This window comes from Pan paniscus, chromosome 2 (assembly GCF_029289425.2).
Source record: "Pan paniscus chromosome 2, NHGRI_mPanPan1-v2.0_pri, whole genome shotgun sequence".
NCBI lineage: Eukaryota > Metazoa > Chordata > Mammalia > Primates > Hominidae > Pan > Pan paniscus.
In genome coordinates this window covers 64,445,983-64,464,725 of record NC_085926.1, presented here as the reverse complement: position 1 = coordinate 64,464,725, position 18,743 = coordinate 64,445,983, and the positions used below count along the sequence as shown (strand labels likewise).

Genomic DNA, 18,743 nt, shown 5'->3' with positions numbered 1-18,743 from the left:
GTATAACGAGTTGGAAGCAGTTAGGGTTTGAATCCTGGCTCCACTATGACCTTGAACAAATTCCTTAAATTTGAGCCCCAATCTCCCACCTGTAAAAATAAGATAATGGTAATACTATCTCATAGGGGTACTGTGAGGCTTAAATGAAAAAATTATGTGTGTGTGTGTGTGTGTGTAAAATTACACAAATTTTATACACACATATAAGTGTTTTATACATATATATGTTTTTATAAATGCATGAACATGAATCTATAAAGCTTACCACAGAGACTGGCCCATAGTAAGTGTTCAGTAAATGTCAGCTTTTTTTATTCAGCGACACAGGGTCTGAAGTGACACCCTGTACATGATGACATCAGGGCTCTGAGCTCCACACCACCAGAAGCCTATGTCTCCCACGTTCCATAGCCACACCGCTGACTCTCATTTATCTTACAGTGCTCAGTGTCTTGTGGTGTTGGAGTGATGCAGAGATCTGTGCAATGTTTAACCAATGAGGACCAACCCAGCCACTTATGCCACACTGATCTGAAGCCAGAAGAACGAAAAACCTGCCGTAATGTCTATAACTGTAAGTTGGCCAACTGAAGTTATCTTTCTTTAGCATGAAGAACAGGATATCTTTGTTCATTTGATTGCCTGCCCTTTTTAGAAATATACAATTTTTTCTGAAGGAAATCATTCGCTTTGCTAAAAAGTTTTAGTGTGAACAATGTCATTCATTCTATAGGCAGATAATTCACATCTCGGACCATCACACCCTATTTTTTGTGATTGGTGTTTTCTAGGTGAGTTACCCCAGAATTGCAAGGAGGTAAAAAGACTCAAAGGTGCCAGTGAAGATGGTGAATATTTCCTGATGATTAGAGGAAAGCTTCTGAAGGTGAATGTCAGTTACCAGTCATTATTTCAAGAATATTTTTAGAGTGAGTGATCACCGCTCTCATTACCTCATTTCTGAGCCACTCTTCATGGGTTATTTGTGGTCTTTCAGATATTCTGTGCGGGGATGCACTCTGACCACCCCAAAGAGTACGTGACACTGGTGCATGGAGACTCTGAGAATTTCTCCGAGGTTTATGGGCACAGGTAGGAGAGCCAGGCTCAGAAGATCTCAGAGGCCTGGAGATCCCTGGAAATGCTTTCCCATCCTTACCAGAACATTCTCTGTATAATTTAGGTTACACAACCCAACAGAATGTCCCTATAACGGGAGCCGGCGCGATGACTGCCAATGTCGGAAGGATTACACGGCCGCTGGGTTTTCCAGTTTTCAGAAAATCAGAATAGACCTGACCAGCATGCAGATAATCAGTAAGTTAGTGAGGAGTCCTTTGGGAACATGTGCGTTCTTCTCTCCATTCAGACAGCAAGCATGTCTTGCACATTGGCTAGCAGGGAGGTGCACATTGCACATTGCACATTGCACATTGGCTAGTATGGAGAGGAAGAACATTGGGAGCTTACAGTGCAGCGAGGATAGTCCTGCAGGCAGTTTTGTCTCTTTTGTTCACTGCTGTATTCCCCAGTGCCTGGAAAGTGGCTCGCACAAGGCAGGTGCTCTCTCCGATTTGTGATGAATGAATTGAATGAATGAATGAATGAAGTAGATGAAAGTGCATGAAAGAAGCACCATTGAAATGTGGGAGGTCAGGGCAGCATTCCAGAAAATATGACATTGAAATAGAGACCCTAAGGTCAAGTTAGGGTTAGCCAGGCACAGGGGGCAGTGTGGGGGAAGCAGAGGTGGTAGCAGAAGTGTTCAAGGTAGAATAAACAGCAGATACAAAACCCCAAAGCCAAGAAATTCATGGGCAACATTCACCACCCCCAGCCCAGCTTTTGCCAGCACAGTGTACATGCTTACACACATGTAAAACTAATTTTATTCAGTCGTCAATGTGCAGAAGAAAAATGGAACACAGAATTACCTTTTCTAAACTAGCCTGTGTGTGGGCTGATTTCATACTCTCGCCAACATTGCATCTCTGTTGGGGACATTAATCATAGGAGTGGTTAAAGACAGCTAAAATACCTCAACATGTTCCCTTGCATAAAGGAAAAACAGAAATAATGAATAATTAATTTTTCCTCATTAACATTATACCCATAATATTGCATTACTTTTCTCTTGAGATAGATTAAACGTGATTTGTACCAAGATACTTTAAATTTCCTTGAGCTAGAATGATGAGGGGTAAAGGCAGAGGGTCTGCAGTTTCTCCACTTAGGAAAACACCCCAGCTAAGACCCAAGGGTTCTTCTACATGCTGAAGCAGGCAAGGGCCCCTTTCCTTGCAGAATGGAGCACTGGGATTTCCCTCTCACCAAAGTGTAGTGAACTGTAGGAAGATTAAGGCCATTCCTGAAAGACGAGGCAGAAAGATGAAACCTGCCTCTGGCCTCCAGTCTCCCTGGCAGACAGCTTTTGCAGGATTCTCAGGTTAACTCCTCCCTTTGCATGTGCAGAGCTCATCTCAGGAGCTACAGTAGGGGTTAACAATGTGCACTTTGGGTTAGCCTTGTGTTTATTGGCTCTTTAAAAAATAAAAAATTACAGGCTAGCCCCAAACTTGAGAAACTGCCGTTAATAATTTCAAGATGGGGGTTGTAATTGCACCACATTTTGGCAATAATAGTGCCTAGGCCACAGGAGGACAGAGGAAACCTCAGGGAATCGCTCCTAAGTAGCTGGAAATGCTCTCTTCCTGGCTTATTTCCCCCTGGCCTGAAGCCTGTGATGCAGGATAACAGGAGGTTCTCAGCCAGCCAATTACGCTACATTTAAGTGAGGTGATTCACATATTTATTTATGTAGGAATCAATTCCAAAGTCATTTGAAACCCCCTTTTTGGCTTCCATACTGTGGGGAGACAGACATTCGGGGCTGATGAAGCTCGGGGAGTGAAGCTCGCAGAACCACAAATATAATGAGGAAAGAGCAAGTGAGCATCTGGATCCATTTGCCCACTAATACTTCACATTGCTTCTTTCTCTCCCATTCCCTCTTATTCTTCTTCTTCCCTTCTGTCTCCTTGTTAATGTCCTGTTCCTTCCTTGCCTTTCTCCCACTCTTACCTTCCCCTGCCTTTAACCCCTTCTCCACCCCACAGCCACTGACTTACAGTTTGCAAGGACAAGCGAAGGACATCCCGTCCCTTTTGCCACAGCCGGGGATTGCTACAGCGCTGCCAAGTGCCCACAGGTATGTCCTTGGTGCCTTCCCCCTTGCCAGGGATTCACCTCCCACCTTTCCCGGGAACATCCTCAGTTGCATCTGTTCCTGGGAGTGTGATTAGAACAGTTGCTCTAGAGGGCAGTTTGGCCACATGTATCAAGACCCTCTCAAATGCTCTGGAGTCTAATCTCGTAATTCAGCTCCTGAAAGTGGGTCCTAAGGAAATGATCATAGCTACATGCCTAACTTCTGCATTCAACAAAACACGCCAACTTAGAAACAAATTAGATGTCGGTTAGCGAGGGCTTGGTTAAACAAATTATGGTGGTTAATAAAATGAATATTGTACAGTCAGCGGAGTGCTAGTAAATATTTAATGACTGACACTTCTAAAAAAAAAAAAGGTTCTGCTTTGTAACATTTGTCAATTGCCATGGTGTAAATATTCTCCCTATAATTGATTTCAAGCCGTCAACATTATGTCACTAAATGGAGGGCTAGGAAGAAGGCAGACAGTTGACTCTCAAAAGCCAGTTCAAGCACGTGCCAACACACCACTGTCAGCCTTTATGAATCTGAATATTGCATGATATAGAAAAACACTTTACATGGATTAGACAGAAAAAACAAGATGCAAAACACTACATGCAGTATGATCCCATCTGTATTTTCTTTTAATGTATAAACAGAAAAAGTCTGGAAGGACTTTTTCAAAATATTAGTTGGGTGCATTGGTAAGGTTTTTTTTTTTTTTAATTTAATGTTTAACTTTGCCGGGTTTCCTAAAATTTTCAGAGTAAGCACGAAACCAATTTTTTAAAAAATAAATAAAAGTTGGACGTGGAGATCTCAAAATTTTCAAGACTTATCTGGGTTTCCTTTGGTTCCTGAATGGTAGTCAGAAATGGCTCTAGAATAGTCTTAGCAACAAATCAGCTGACCTTTCTCAAGTGCTCACTTTGTGCCAGGCACCATCCTTTTTACTGGAGACTCACAAACATTCATCCCTTGAGAAATCTGTAGCCTATTAGAGAGGATGACAGGTTAACGAATATCCATGAGATAATAATATATTCTAGAAGTCCGCCGGGACCAAGGCTTGGGGCTCTGTGGATGTCATTGACTCAACCTGTTACCCCTACTTCAGTTCTACAAAGTTTGCAGTGTTCGGACCAGAAGTGCAAATTCATCATCTTCTGTTGGATGGCTTTTCAGCGGAGCCACTCAGCAGCAATCTTTCTGCCCATTCTGTGGTTCTACACTTTCTTGCCTGAGAGAGGCGTGGCAAGTTTTAGCTTGTCTTTTGAAACATGCTGTCATAATCAGCTCGGGCTAATTTTGCAAAGCAGACGTTAGTCTTTACAAGAAGCTTCTGCCCTTGGAAGGCAGGACAAACATAATGAACTCAGTGATTCTGGGCAGGAGAACTTGGCCAGTTTTCTCTTAGGTTTAAAGGAGGTCTTCACAAAGCTGTTGTTAAACTCTGTCAAGAGTTTCTCACTTTGCCTGTGAACCTTCAAAAGTCTCAAGACTGGGATTCTGTGACGCGTTCAGAATCCCAAGCCCTGTCTCCATAGGATGGATTTACCCCCAACTACAGAGAACCTCCAAAGACAAACACATCTGAACGTTGTTTTAACGAGGCGTTTTTTCGGCCTCAAGCTTTAGAAGAGCATTGCTAAATGTTTTAGAGAAGTGGAGAGGAAGCTCTCAGGAGAGAAGGAAAATAAACAAAGGACATAATGGTAAAAAGAGCCTTTCTTCCATTACCCAGGAATCAAAAACTTTTGAAGTACAGTTTTTTTTAGGGCAATTGATGGCTTCAAAAACCCCATTGGTATCTGTTGCATTTTAGTGGCTAATAGATTGGCCCTGTCCTGCCTTTTTCAAATGTCTCAGGATTTTCTTGTTTCTATATGCACATCCTTTGGGAAGCTTAAGTAAATGAAAAGTAACTTGCATTCATTTATTTTAATAATTCAGAGACAAATGAACTGATTGATTTGCTAAATCCTGACAATGAAGCAATTCCTAAATGGGAAAACCCAAAGCTTGAGAGAGGCTAATTTGTATTTTTTCCCAGCTCATTCTTCAAACCATATTGGGTACTTTAAAAATTCAATTCCTTAGACACATATTGAGCACCAGCTACACTGATGCAAGATGTGAGTTTTTCAAATCAGTTTTCCAGGAAAAGGTTTGTAGAAAGCGTGATTGTGGAGACTGCTTCGGAGTAGGTGGTTCAGCCTTTGACCTAGTGATTGCACAGAAATCAAAGCAGAATGATGTTGTGTTTGAGAATTTCTTTCTTTTACCTCATTGACCACTATTGCTTTGTGGATGTATTTATTAATAAGAGTGGATTCCCCGACAGCCCTCATCTTGAAACATAACCAGAATATTTTTTATCCTGATGACAGTAGATGTGACACTATTATTATTGATGGTATTAATAGCTAGCATTTATTATGCGTCTATGCTTTAGTCACTGTACTCAGTATTGTCTACTCAATGTAGCATTTAAATCACCACAGTATTCTATGAAAATGCCTCCTTTTTAAAGAGGAGGAGGGTAAGGAGTAGAAATTGGGAGGATTTGCCCAAACCTACACAGCTGCCGCTCAGTAGAGTCTGGATTTGAACCTAAGTGTGTCTGAATTCATATCCATGATAGTAGACATGTCTTTTTGATTCTGTTTTCAGGCAAGATTTCTGCAACATTTGCTCTTGTACAACAGAAAACAGGATTATCCTTTGGTCTAAGCACATCTTTTGCAAACCTTTACAGACCAACTAGTAAACGTATAACTCTTAATCACTCTTCTTTAGAATAGGCAACAGAAGGTGGTATTTACAACTCATGTGCCCTTTAGACCTTGAAGATAAGGCCTTTAAGGGCAAAGATGTCCCAGAGCAGAGCCAGAAAGAACATTATGTCTTTACTTCTCTGGTGGAACTCAACTTTCAGAGTGCTAACAATCAGCTAGGACATTTGCTGAAATGCAGATCCCTAAACTGGAAAGGGCAGAAGGAGAATGAGGAGGATGATCTCCTGTTGCATCTGGGTTCATCAACCCCTCTGGGAAGGCAGACTTAGTAGACGTATATATTGAGCATGTTCAGACACTGGACGCCCAGGTCGGCTGGGGGCATTGTCCAGAAAGAAGCTGGGTCAGCCGCCTAGACCTCCGGAAAACTTCAGTGCCAAAGCAGATCAAGTCTCCTTTCTCTTGCAGTACAGATGGGACAGGCAATCTGAGTGGAAAGCAGAATGGAGGGAGAAAAGAGGGACATTCTTGGCACTAGGACGGCCTGGGCACTTTGAGTTATGTGGACCCACTCCTAGGGGCAGGAATGATAGTAAGATAAGAAAATTTTGGGGGGAGGGGGTGGCAGGTGCGGTGGGTCATGCCTGTAATCCCAGCACTTTGGGAGGCTGAGGGAGGTGGATCACTTGAGGTCAAGACCAGCCTGGCCAACATGGTGAAACTCCATCTCTACCAAAATAAAAATTAGCTGGGCGTGGTGGTGCACACCTGTAGTCCCAGCTACTCAGAAGGCTGAGGTAGGAGAATCATTTGAACCTGGGAGGCAGAGGTTGCAGTGAGCCAAAATTATGCGACTGCACTCCAGCCTAGGTGACAGAGTGAGACCTTGTCTCAAAAAAAAAAAAAAAAAGAAAAGAAAATGGCCAATGGAATAATGCAACATACAGAATCCGGTGTCTGAGGGGGCTTCAGTGTAGCTACAATCAAAAACACCTGAGCACGGCAGCCTTGCCACATAAGAACCATGAACCTCTGTAGCATATTGTCATAAAAATGTCATATGTATATATATGTGAGATGGAATCTCACTCTGTTGCCCAGGCTGGAGTGCAGTGGCACAATCTGGGCTCACTGCAACCTACACTTCCTGCCCTCAAGCTATTCTCCTGCCTCAGTCTCCCGAGCATCTGGGATTACAGGCACACACCACCATGCCCAGCTAATTTTTGTATTTTTAGTAGAGATGGGGTTTCACCATGTTGGGCCAGGCTGGTCTTGAACTCTCAGCCTCAGGTGATCCACCTGCCTCAGCCTCCCGAAGTACTAGGATTACAGGTGTCAGCCACCACACTCAGCCCAAAAATATTTTTTAAATATTACCTACTGTCTGCCAGGTAATGAGTGACATGCATTGTGTCTTCTGTCTAATCACCTCCTATTCACAGGTTAAGTCTTACTAATCCATTTTACAGATGGTCTCCCTGCCTGAGGTCATGGTGAAAGTAAAGAAGGGAGCAAGATTCTAGGGTAAATCTACCCTTTGCACCAGGTTTTCAATCAGCCTCAGCACTTTTCGGGCTGGAGAATTCTCTGTTGTGGGCTGTCCTGTGCATCGCAGCAGCATCCTTGGTCTCTACCCACCAGATGCCAACAGCAGCACCACTCCCTGCCCCCGACAGTTGTGACAAACAAAAATGTTTCCAGACATTGCCAGATTTCCCCTGGGGTCAAAATCGTGCCCTGTTGAGAACCACTGATTTAGTCCAAACTAAGTCCTCTGGTCACCTCTATCTTGTGGAATCTAGCACTCCAGAAGTGTTTATAAACTTTTGTTAGTCAATATTTATGGAACTGGCATTGAGAGACCTCTAAGCTACACTTAGTCCTGGAAATCTTAATTGAGGAGCTAGGATATAATATTTAAGTGGCTAGTCATATGTTACAAACCATAGCTGATTCAATAAACAAAGCAAAAGTAAGGCCCTGCTCTCAATAAGCTTACTGTTATATTGAAGAGATCACACGAACACTTACAAAACAATTAGAAAATGTAAGACAGATACCATCTTTTTGCATATCTACTAAGCGCCAGCCATAGCTGATTTCTTTTAGTCCTCTGTACGGTGCTCAGAGGGAAGAGAGTTTTAGTGCCTTCCATTTTACAGATGAATAAACTGAGGTTCCAAGAGGTGAGAAAAGATCTAGCCAGGATCTAATCACAGGTGAAAGAACTTTATTTGCACGCGGGTCTGATCAGCTGTGAGCTCCTCCTTGCCTCTCTTGTTTATAAGAGACTGTTTTGACAAAGTGCTGGTTTGTCAGTTTCAGAGAGAAAGCAATCAGGAGTGTTCATTTGGAATATTTTTAGCTCTGAAACTGCTCATTGTGGAGTAGGAAGCCTCAAGAAGAAAGTATTTCAGATGCCTTTGCGAGTCATTTTTGAAAGAGAGAGTGAGAGAGGCACCAGAAGCCATGTTCTGAAAGGCACCCTCGGAGGGGAGGGGTTTGGGAGATCTCCCTTACCGGAGCCTGAAAGCCGCATCCTCCAGGCCCAGGTGGTCTTGAGCAGGCCAACCCTGCCCTCTGCTGACCGTGCTGGGGAAAGCGCCTCTTCTTTGAAGTCCCGCCCTGCTGTGCTTAGTACGCGGTGTGCTAATCGCCCCAGGGAGCTGGAAGCCCAGGAAGCTTGGCACCAAGATCTTGTTAGAAAAATTACACTGTGACATTTTGTTCCTGAAGGAATCTGATAATTGTGAGCAACATCAGGACTGCTGTGTTAGGGAGGCCGAATGGAGCAAGGACTTTGAAGTCAGGAGGATGTGAGTTGGACTCGTACCGTATTCTGGAGAAGTTAATCACTTCCGCTAAGCCTCAGTTTCCCTATCTGTAAAGAAAACCTCCTTCATAGAGCTCTTTCGAGGATGACTAACATGATGCATGAAGAATGGCTGGCCCTGAACAAACAAAACTAAATACCATCAATAATTAGTAGCTATCACAATTAATCAACATCCTTCTCTTTTCCAAAGTACCTTTTATTGTATCACCTGTGCCTTTGCTTTTTGGGGGACATCACATGGACTGAAAATCTCTTTTGTTGGTCGTGTTTTCCAGGGTCGTTTTAGCATCAACCTTTATGGAACCGGCTTGTCTTTAACTGAATCTGCCAGATGGATATCACAAGGGAATTATGCTGTCTCTGACATCAAGAAGTCGCCGGTAAGGTTCTACAGATGGGTTGGGAGATGAATTTTTATTTCTTTCTTTCATTCTTGTCTTTATTACTGTGGTAGTGGTGCTGAAGGAGCAAACGAATGTGCTTTCCCACTTAAGCCATTTTGTAGTGTCAGGAAGACCATTTAGGAAATAAACCTAGGGTGCAGTGTTTACACGTGATTAAAGTGTGAGAGCCTTGTTCACTTCTGGTGAATTCTTCCTCGAGAGGTGAACATATGAACCATCCAAGTAATTAGAAAAACCACCTAATCAGGGAGGTAAAAGCAGGAAGAAGCCTCTGTCGAGAGTGTGGCTCAGACATCTTTCAGTTAGCCAGCTTGCGGTTCGTTCTGTGAACCGAGGGGAAATGACCTCTTCTTTTTATTTAGAAAAATTGAAATACAGATGGAGCTAGAAGACAGATAACTTATTAAGCGATATATCTGGAGAATTAGAGATACACAGGGTCTACAATAATAAGTTTTTCACCCTCTAAAATCTGGGTGGTTAAGGTGTGGTCTACACAGTGCATCAGTGTCACCTGGGGGCCCGTTGGAAATGCAGGTTCTGGGTCCCAGACCCTAGTGAGTCAGAGTCTACAGCTGAACAATGTCTCAGGTGGTGATGGGCACAGTACAGCTTGAGAAACACTGTGCTGTGCAGATGGTCCCTGACTTACGACGGTTCCACTTGATTTTTCAACTTCACCATGGTTCAAAAGCAAAACACGTTCGGTAGAAACCCTACTTCAGGTACCGATACAGCCGTTCTGTTTTTCACTAAGTGCAGTATTCAATCAATTACACAAAATATTCAACACTTTATTATAAAATAGGCTTTGTGTTAGATGATTTTGCCCCGCTATAGGCTAATGCAAGTGTTCTGAGTACATTTAAGGTAGGCTAGCCTAGGCTGTGATGTTCAGAAAGTTAGATATATTAAATGCATTCTTGACTTAATGATATTTTCAACTTGCGATGTGTTTATTGAGACATAACCCCATTGTAAACTGAGGAGCGTGTCGACTGTGTACTGTTTCTCACCGTGGATGTATAGTAGAATCACCTGAGGAATTTTTAAATGCACCTGCCCAGGTCCTTTCTACACAGATGAGCTGAATCGGAATCTCTGAGGGTGGGGGGACCTGGCAGGAGTAGAATTTAAAGCTCCCCAAATGATCCAAATGTACAGCCATGTCAGAAACCGCTGCCACTTGCAACCTTCCCTCTGAAGTCCTGAGAATGTGGGGCAGAAACCCAGCTCGTGGAAAAATGTCTAAGTTTACCCAGGCATGGCCCATTTCTCCCGTCCCATCTCAGCCAGGAGCCCTGCCTGGGGTTGCCTCAGAAATAGGGGAAGACAAAGAAGAGAGCTGGGAAAGTAGGGTTTTATTACAAAGCAGAACTGCCAGATAAAATACGGGACACCCAGTTAAATTAGAATTTCAAATACACAGTGAGGATCGCCTGATCCTAAGAGTTCGAGAACAGCCTGGGCAAGGTGGTGAGACCCTGGTTTTGCAAAAACTTTAAAAATTAGCTGGGCATGGTGGTGCATGCCTGTAGTCCCAGCTACTTGGAGGTTGAGATGGGAGGATCCCTTGAGCCCAGGATGTCAAGGGGGCAGTGAGCCATAATTGCGCGACTGCACTCCAGGCTGGGCTGCAAAGTGAGACACCATCTCTTTTTTTTTTTTTTAAGTACACAATGAACACTGTTTACAATAAGTGTACTGTTATCACTACATGGGATATAGTTATACTAAACATGTATATGTTGTTTATCTGAAACTCATACTTAACCAAGCATCCTGTATTTTTATTTTCTAAATCTGAAAACCCTATTGCAAATACTTCTACCTAATCAAAATAAGACTATAAAAAAGCAGCTCAACCTGCCTCCCTCACCTGAGAAAGAGGAGAAATGTCCAGTTGGGACATTCCGGGAAAATCTGTTTCCTGATCTCTTTTTCTAGCTGCCATGATTAAGTTAGTGTCTGTGAAAAAAAGCTATCTCACTCTCTCTCTTCTCCATCTAAGCCAATCAATGTCCTCAAATCCGATTAACTAAATAGCCATATTGATTACTTGTAAATTAGTCATTAAATATTTTTCCTTGCACTGAAAGGAATAAAGATAGCTGAGAGAGAGTGCATGAGCTTTAGAATGTGCCCCGAAATTATAATGTTCTTTCCCCATTCCTTCCCTCCAAAATCTATACATTATGTTTCTTTTCTCTTGACAAATAAAAATCGTATATTTTTATCGTGTACAACATGATGTTTTGAAATACACTGTATGTTTCAGTGACCCAGAACCAAAAAATTTGCCTGTCTAGTGCCACTGCACTGCAGCCTGGGTGATAGAGTGAGGCTCTGTCAAAAAAATAAGTAAATAAATAAATAAAAATGTGATTGTAGGAAACCCATGTAGATAAACTGTAACCTAAATTATAATTCTATTCATTAGATAGTTACTACCGTTTCAGCCAGAAACTAAAAATAATTAAAGCCAGGAGCGCCACCTTATGGAAAGAATGATCACTACACTGGCTGTTCCCCAAGGCTTTTGGGAGATGCCTGGGCTGGAGGGAGCTGGGTATGACAATTGCCTGTCGGCATTTTTTTTTTTTTTAAATCTTGGTGTTCTTTGGCAGCTCAGAGAGTCTGAGCTCAAAATTAATCTCCAGGGCCTGTCGAGTACTCCTTATGAATATCTGGGAGCTGGGACTGAGACCTCTCTAGCCCCCGGCTGTCTGGAGAAATGCTGTCTGACTTCCCCCGTGTGGTCCAGAGAAGCATGTCCTAGCAATGCTTCCTGAAAATAGGCTTCCACCACCCAACACTTTTGGGAGAAAATGCTAGTATATTGTATTTCCTTCCTGAAGAGTCACAGTAAGCATTAGCATGTGAGGTGGGACTAAATTATACAGGAAATAAACCTGTGTGACTTTAGCCAGCATTCCACTAAAGCAGTGGTTCTCAAACTCAGGAGTGCTTCACCATCACCTGCAGGGCTTGTGAAAACACAAGCAGGTGGCCAGATGTAGTGCCTTGTGCCCATAATCCCAGCACTTGGGAAGGCTGAGGCAGGAGGATTGCTTGAGCCCAGGAATTCAAGACCAGCTTGGGCAACACAGGGAGACCCAATCTCTACAAAAAAAAAAAAAATTAAATAACTGACTGTGGTGGTGTGCACCTGTAGTCTTAGCTACTCAGGAGGCTGAGGTGAGGATGAGCCTGGGTGGTCAAGGCTGCAATGAGCCGTTATTGTACCACTGTACTCCAGCCTGGGCAACAGAGTGAGACCCCATCTCAAAACAAAACAAAACAAAGCCCACCACATGATCAGTCTGAGGAGAGGCCAGAAATTGACATCTGTAACCATTTCCCTGGTGATGCTGATGCCCCTGATCTGGAGTCACATTTTGAGAACCACTAACCTAAATGAAGCCAACCACAAAAACTTCTTTTCGAAGTTACAGCTTGTAATTTCCCCCAAATAACCAGGGTTCCATGAAACACACTTCAAGAATTGTGCCATATCCTGTTCCCACTCGATACCTACTACGATCTGGCCCCCGAGGGCCTGTGGCCCAGTCTTCTCTGGGATGCTCAGACCCTGGCCAGTTATAATACTCTCTTTTCCAAATAGCCCTGTTTCAGCTCTCAAATAATCATTCCTCACTTTCTTTTGCTTTTCTGCCAGGAGTTACAGAGGGGAAAAAAAAAATGAAAACCTCAATTTTCCAAACCTCCTTGGCAATAAAATGTTTTTCCCAAGCAAAACTAAAGGAAAGCTGTATTCATTCAGGTAAAACTAGATCTCCAGTACCACTTGAAGAACAGTAACGCTGTCTCACTTCCAACAGCAGAACTGGTCAAAATCAGTCTCAATATCAAGTTCACTGTTGACTTCCTTGTGAACAATAGAGAGCACTCTTTCTCTGGTTTTAACCTAATTATGGTTAAAATAGCTACTATTTATTGGGCAGCTTACATACATTAAATCTGTGTCTTCCTCCCAGCTGTGCTGTCACCAGGAGATTGGGATAACAAGGTGAGAATAAGGTCAAATTCTTGGGATGTTAAGTTGAGCAGGTGGTGGGATCAGCCTCTCCAACCTGCCACAACTCAGCCCTTGGTGCCACAGTGAAAACCGTCAGTGGCTGCAGAGCCCAGAGGTGAAGCACGTGGACTCTGAAATCTGACTGCCAGAGTCTGTGCCCACTGGCTCTGCCATCTTGGGCAAGTTATTTAACTTCCAGGAAAATGGGGGTGGGGAGAGGGGGGACTCAGTTTGTTCATCTATAAAATGGGGACTGTAGTGGCCCCTTTCTCATTGACTTATTGTGAAACATAAATGAAATAAAAATGTAAAGCTGTTGGTATCCTACTGGGCAAATAGCAGGAGCACAAGTACTGGCTATTAATGTTATAACGTTTTCATAGCCCTGAGGTTTGCCATATTGTTTCGGAAGTTGGCCAAGGTGACTAAGGAAGGGAGCTGGCTTGAGATAGCTGGTGGGAAGGACATCGAACTGCAGTGTAAGCCCGGGCTTAGCCTGTCCACATGGCTGCCGCCTGACCCCAGGAATAAGTCGTGTGAGACACCCCTTGGTTGGGGGTGGACTTCAGGGCACATGTTTTAGCTGCACCAGCTCAGCTAGGGGTCGTAAAGTTTCTCCTCACTCTGCTTAGATATCTGCATGAGGGACAGACAGACAGAAAGGAGGCCATGGCCCAGAGATGAAGGCTGAAAGAAAATGTCAGAATTTCAAGCTCCTCTGCCAGCAATGCTGTATACCCTCAACTCTCCAATGTGCCGGAATGTGAAAGTTCCCTTCAGCCCCACCCAGAATTCCACCACAGCTCCCCATGCCCATTCTCAGAGCTACCCATTTTGGTCTCCTCCAGGTAGAAGATTCTGGAATAGGCCTTCAGAGACAGGCAGCATGAAAGGATGATCACGTCCTGGCTGGGTGTGAGAGGCGCTTACAGGGCTTTTTGTCTTCCTTGTGTGCCAGAGGAATTTTCAGGGTCAGGGAAGAACTAGGGCCACCTTTCTAAGAGATATGGTCTAACAGACATTCCTGGGCTAGAGCAAGGGCTGTAAATCAAAGAATTGCTTTGAAATTAAAAAATAACGAAAGTTGTGTTACCATAGAGGAGACGGATTCAGTTCCTATCCTTCAATTCACTTGCGAACAGTGGAGTTCAGGCACCTGAAATAAACACACATGTGTACACACACACATGCTCAGTGCAGCCCACTCACATGTTTCGACCTGGGCTGCCTCCGAACTTGCTGTCAGCTTATGAAAATCCAACTATCCACCAAGTGTAAAAATCATACCACACACCAGTAGAGTAAAATGCCGTACATTTACATTTTAGGTAGTCTAATTTTTATTCTGTATATTCCTATAGAAATTAGACATTTATGCATATGTTCATATATACATAAGTGTCCAGGGCTATATTCAGAAAAAAAAACCCTATATGCTGTGTTTTATGGGCAATTTCAGGGACATTCAACGATAAATTTCATTGCATGTAATCTTGACCCAGGCAGATTTTAGCCCCTATAATCATTATAAACATTATACCATAATCATTATAATCTCTGTTCATTACTATCTGTATAGATTTTCTTATCAAAATCCCCACCTCCACCCCCAACTCAGCTTGCTTCTACCACCAGCATCCTCTGACGACTTTAAATAAGTCTTTAAATTAGCACACTCCAGTCAAAGGTATGCTGGTCTTCCTAAATCAAAGAAGCCAATCTGCCTTCCTCATATAGATTGAAAAAAATAGAAGAATTAGTGAAAATGTGAAATACAAACTATTCTTAATGGAACAGAGGTTCATTCATTTAATTATATGTAATAGCTCCAATCAGGCTAACAAAATAATCATCGAAAAGAGATTTTTAGAAGGCCTGCTTTAATGAAGAAATAAAAATTAGTGTTTTAAGGAATGTGAGTGGGTGCTTCTAATATATTTCTTTTCTGAAATAGACACTGTCTGCTTGACAATTGGGTTTTTGGTATTTACTTGCTCCATGTGGCTGTTTTTATTCTTTAGGATCAATAAGTTTTAGCTCAGCCTTTATCTAAATTAAATAATGGAATCCCAGTTAAGGAGATAGCAGTAATGGTATAAATCCAGTATTGGCTTTATTTTTTAAATTTTATAGTTTTATAATTACCCAGACTTTTACTCATTTCCCTGAAAACAGGCTACGATGGATATTTACACATTAAAAATACCTTTATGATAATAGCAGTTAATATTCATTGAGCACATATATTAGGCCAAGTACTATGCTAAGCACATTACATGCATTATCTCCTTTACAGCAAACCCGTGAGGGGGTACTATTATTATCCCTATTTTACAGATGTACCAGGAACTGAGGCGTAAAGAGGTTGTTCAAGATGTAGTACAAGCTGCAGGCAGTCTGATTCAGGTTAGCTCCTCTGCTGGGTCAGGAGAGTTTGAGTAAAGCGTAAGTTTTGATGATACAGAAGACATTCTTTGTCTGCCTGTATCGTGAAGGCCCTGGCCCTATACTTAAGCCAGGTGAGAAAGTTCCTCACTGAAGACCAGTTAGTCTGGCATCAAATTCAGTTGCTGGTGGTATGGGCCAGCTCCAGAACTACCACAGGCCTCTAAAACCAAGACCAGATGGGAGGATAGAAATAACTCTCCCAACTCAGTTCCATTCATCATCAAATGCCTACGAATTTTTAAGAATTAAGAGAAACTATTTTGTCCTATTTTATTGTTAAACTGGCACTGTTTTTCTTTTGTCTTTCTTTCTTTGGTATTTTTATCGATATATCATAGTTGTACATATTTTTGGTTATACTAGTGATATTTTGATTCGTGTATACAATGTGTAATAATCAAATCATGGTAAGTGGGATACCCAACACCTCAAACATTTATCTTTTCTTTGAGGTGGGAACATTACAATTCTTCTCTTCTAGCTATTTTGAAATATACAATTATTGTTAACTATCTATAGTAAATATATTTATAATATTATATACTATATATTGTATTATTTTATTATAATATATAGTATAGCATATCACACATAAGATTATAATACATTATACTATATATTATATTATATAAATATATTAAATATATAAAATATTTTATATAAATTTTATACATAAATTTTATATAAACGTTTATTATATTTTTATATTATATTGGTAAATATAATTTTTCTACTGTACTATTAAATACTATAACTTGGCTGGGCACGGTGGCTTACGCCTGTAATCTCAGCAGATCGGTTGAGGTCAGGAGTTCGAGACCAGTCTGGCCAACATGGTGAAACCCTGTCTCTACTAAAAATACAAAAATTAGCCAGGTATGGTAGTGCACACCTGTGGTCCCAGCTACTCAGGAGGCTGAGTCAGGAGAATCGCTTGAACCCGGGAGGTGGAGGTTGCCGTGAGCTGACATTGCGCCATTGCACTGCAGCCTGGGTGACAAGAGCAAGACTCTGTCTCAAAAAAATAAAAATAAAATAAATACTATAACTTATTTATTCTAATTATATTTTTGTATTCATCTTCCTTTTTTAAAATGAGATTATCCATTGTTTTCAAGAGGCTTTCTTAGTTCAGCTGTGTGAAGCAAATCTGCATGACTTTTGACTTAGTTCTGAGAATGTAACCCCAAAAAATCCTAAAATGTAGGCACAAATATGTTCATCATAGTGTTATTTCCAGAAGTGGAAAATATGCAATATTGTGCAGGCGCAGAGGGTGGAGGGGTGGAATTATGTGACATGGTAATTATACAAAATGGAATATGAGGCCATAATTAAAGAAGGACTTTTTCATAGCATGGTAAAGCATAAGGGGAACTGATCAGCAGGGCATTCTTAACTACACTTCCAAAAGAAGAATTCAGCTTCAGCCTTTCATTCATTCATTCATTTAACAAATGTATATTTCGTATCATTATGAGCCACACACCGTAGTAGGTTCTGGATACTCCCAGGTTTTAACAAGGTATTGGTCTTGTCATAATGGAGCTGACATTCCAGTAGGAAGACAGATGTTAAAGAAAGAATTACCCATTTACAGGGTGCTTTGCGGCAGATAACCAGGTCAGGAAGGTTTCTCAGAAGAAATGGGCTTTGAACTGAGTTCTGAAGAATTTACCAGGCCAAAATTGAGGTGATACAGTATGCACAGAGAGGGAGAGAGAGGAGAACTCCAATCAGAGAGAATGGCACATGCAAAGGCCTTGTAATGTATGGGACATATCAGAAGAATAACAAAAAGAAATGCATGTGTTGAGTACAGAATGGTACCAGATGAATCTGCAGAGGCAAAGACAGACTCTATGGAGCGCAGGTCTTTAGACTAGGAGTTGGCATACTTTGTCTACAAAGTGCCAGATAGTAAAGATTTTAGTCTTGAAGGGCCAAGAGGCAAAATCAACGGTATATTTGTATGTCAAGAGAGAAAACAAATTTGCACAAAATTTTTTTATTGGTCAAATTCACAATACAATCATAATAACTGAGTATAGCTTTTTCTAATACAGATCACCTGAGGAGATGAATGGGATATTGGGGGAGGAAAATATTTCGCTTAATTAGTGTTCTCTATTATCAAAATAGATTGTAAATGTTTATCTGTTAATGCTGACGTGAAATGAGATATTATGTATTTCAATCTTTCTAAATGCCTTTCTACATGCATTGATATTGCCAAACACTGATATCTGTCCATAACCATATAATGTTAATTAAGCATATTCATGGCTTGGCAGGCATGTAAAGAATTCTATTAGAGTCTTCTCTTGATAGTTGCCTTTTAGCATGTCACTACATTGCATATTAATCACTTGCAATTGAAAATGAGATTGAAGCTCCTCAATTGCTAGTTAAATGGATTTTGACATAAAAAGATTTCCTTTGCATTTATATCAAAGTCTGAAAAACAGTGCTGGAACTGCAGTTTAAGCTCAGAAAATATATCCACTTTAAATTTGTGTGTAATAGAGAAGACATTTCCTGTTTTAACTTTTGACAGCATGGGAAGTGTAAAAAACAATCTAACGTTACTTGTGATCCAAACAGTATTATCAATGAAATTACTTTATCACTGTATAAGTTTTGCCTATAAGAACAGTTTTGCCTTGTAATTTTAGGTACAATCCATTGAGAAACATGATCAACTCTGAAGCAAAAGCTAATATTCAGAGCCATTAAGTGTTGAATTACAGTGATTGAGAGCAGTTGTAGTTCAAAAAACTTTAATCTTGACCCTGAGCTCAAAAATCAAAATAAAACTTTACCCCACTGCTAAGCCATCAAATTGCTGTGTAGTAGGAAAAGTCAAGGTATTGAGCTTTCAGTTCTGACAAAAAAATTCACAAAATGGATGATGGGTAAGTCCGTGGTAGAAAATAAAGTCCACTATTGACACTACTAGTTCTATAGCACTTGATAGGTCAAATATTTTCCACAAAGTACCTGCAAATGAATAATACAGTGAATAACCATAGGCTTTAAACATCTAACAGTTTCACAAGTTTTG

The 18,743-nt window shown here is 41.4% G+C and overlaps 1 protein-coding gene across 3 annotated transcripts in view; it reads left to right on the top strand.

Moving 5' to 3' along the window:
* ADAMTS9 (ADAM metallopeptidase with thrombospondin type 1 motif 9) overlaps positions 1–18,743 on the top strand; it is a 175,637-nt gene that overhangs the window by 146,199 nt on the left and 10,695 nt on the right. For all 3 annotated transcript variants that reach the window (XM_003811598.6, XM_063602800.1, XM_003811597.5), the window contains 6 exons: positions 442–574; positions 792–886; positions 998–1,092; positions 1,184–1,317; positions 3,117–3,208; positions 9,064–9,168. In XM_003811598.6, the coding sequence (XP_003811646.2) occupies positions 442–574; positions 792–886; positions 998–1,092; positions 1,184–1,317; positions 3,117–3,208; positions 9,064–9,168 (654 nt within the window). The remainder of the gene's footprint in view (positions 1–441; positions 575–791; positions 887–997; positions 1,093–1,183; positions 1,318–3,116; positions 3,209–9,063; positions 9,169–18,743) is intronic.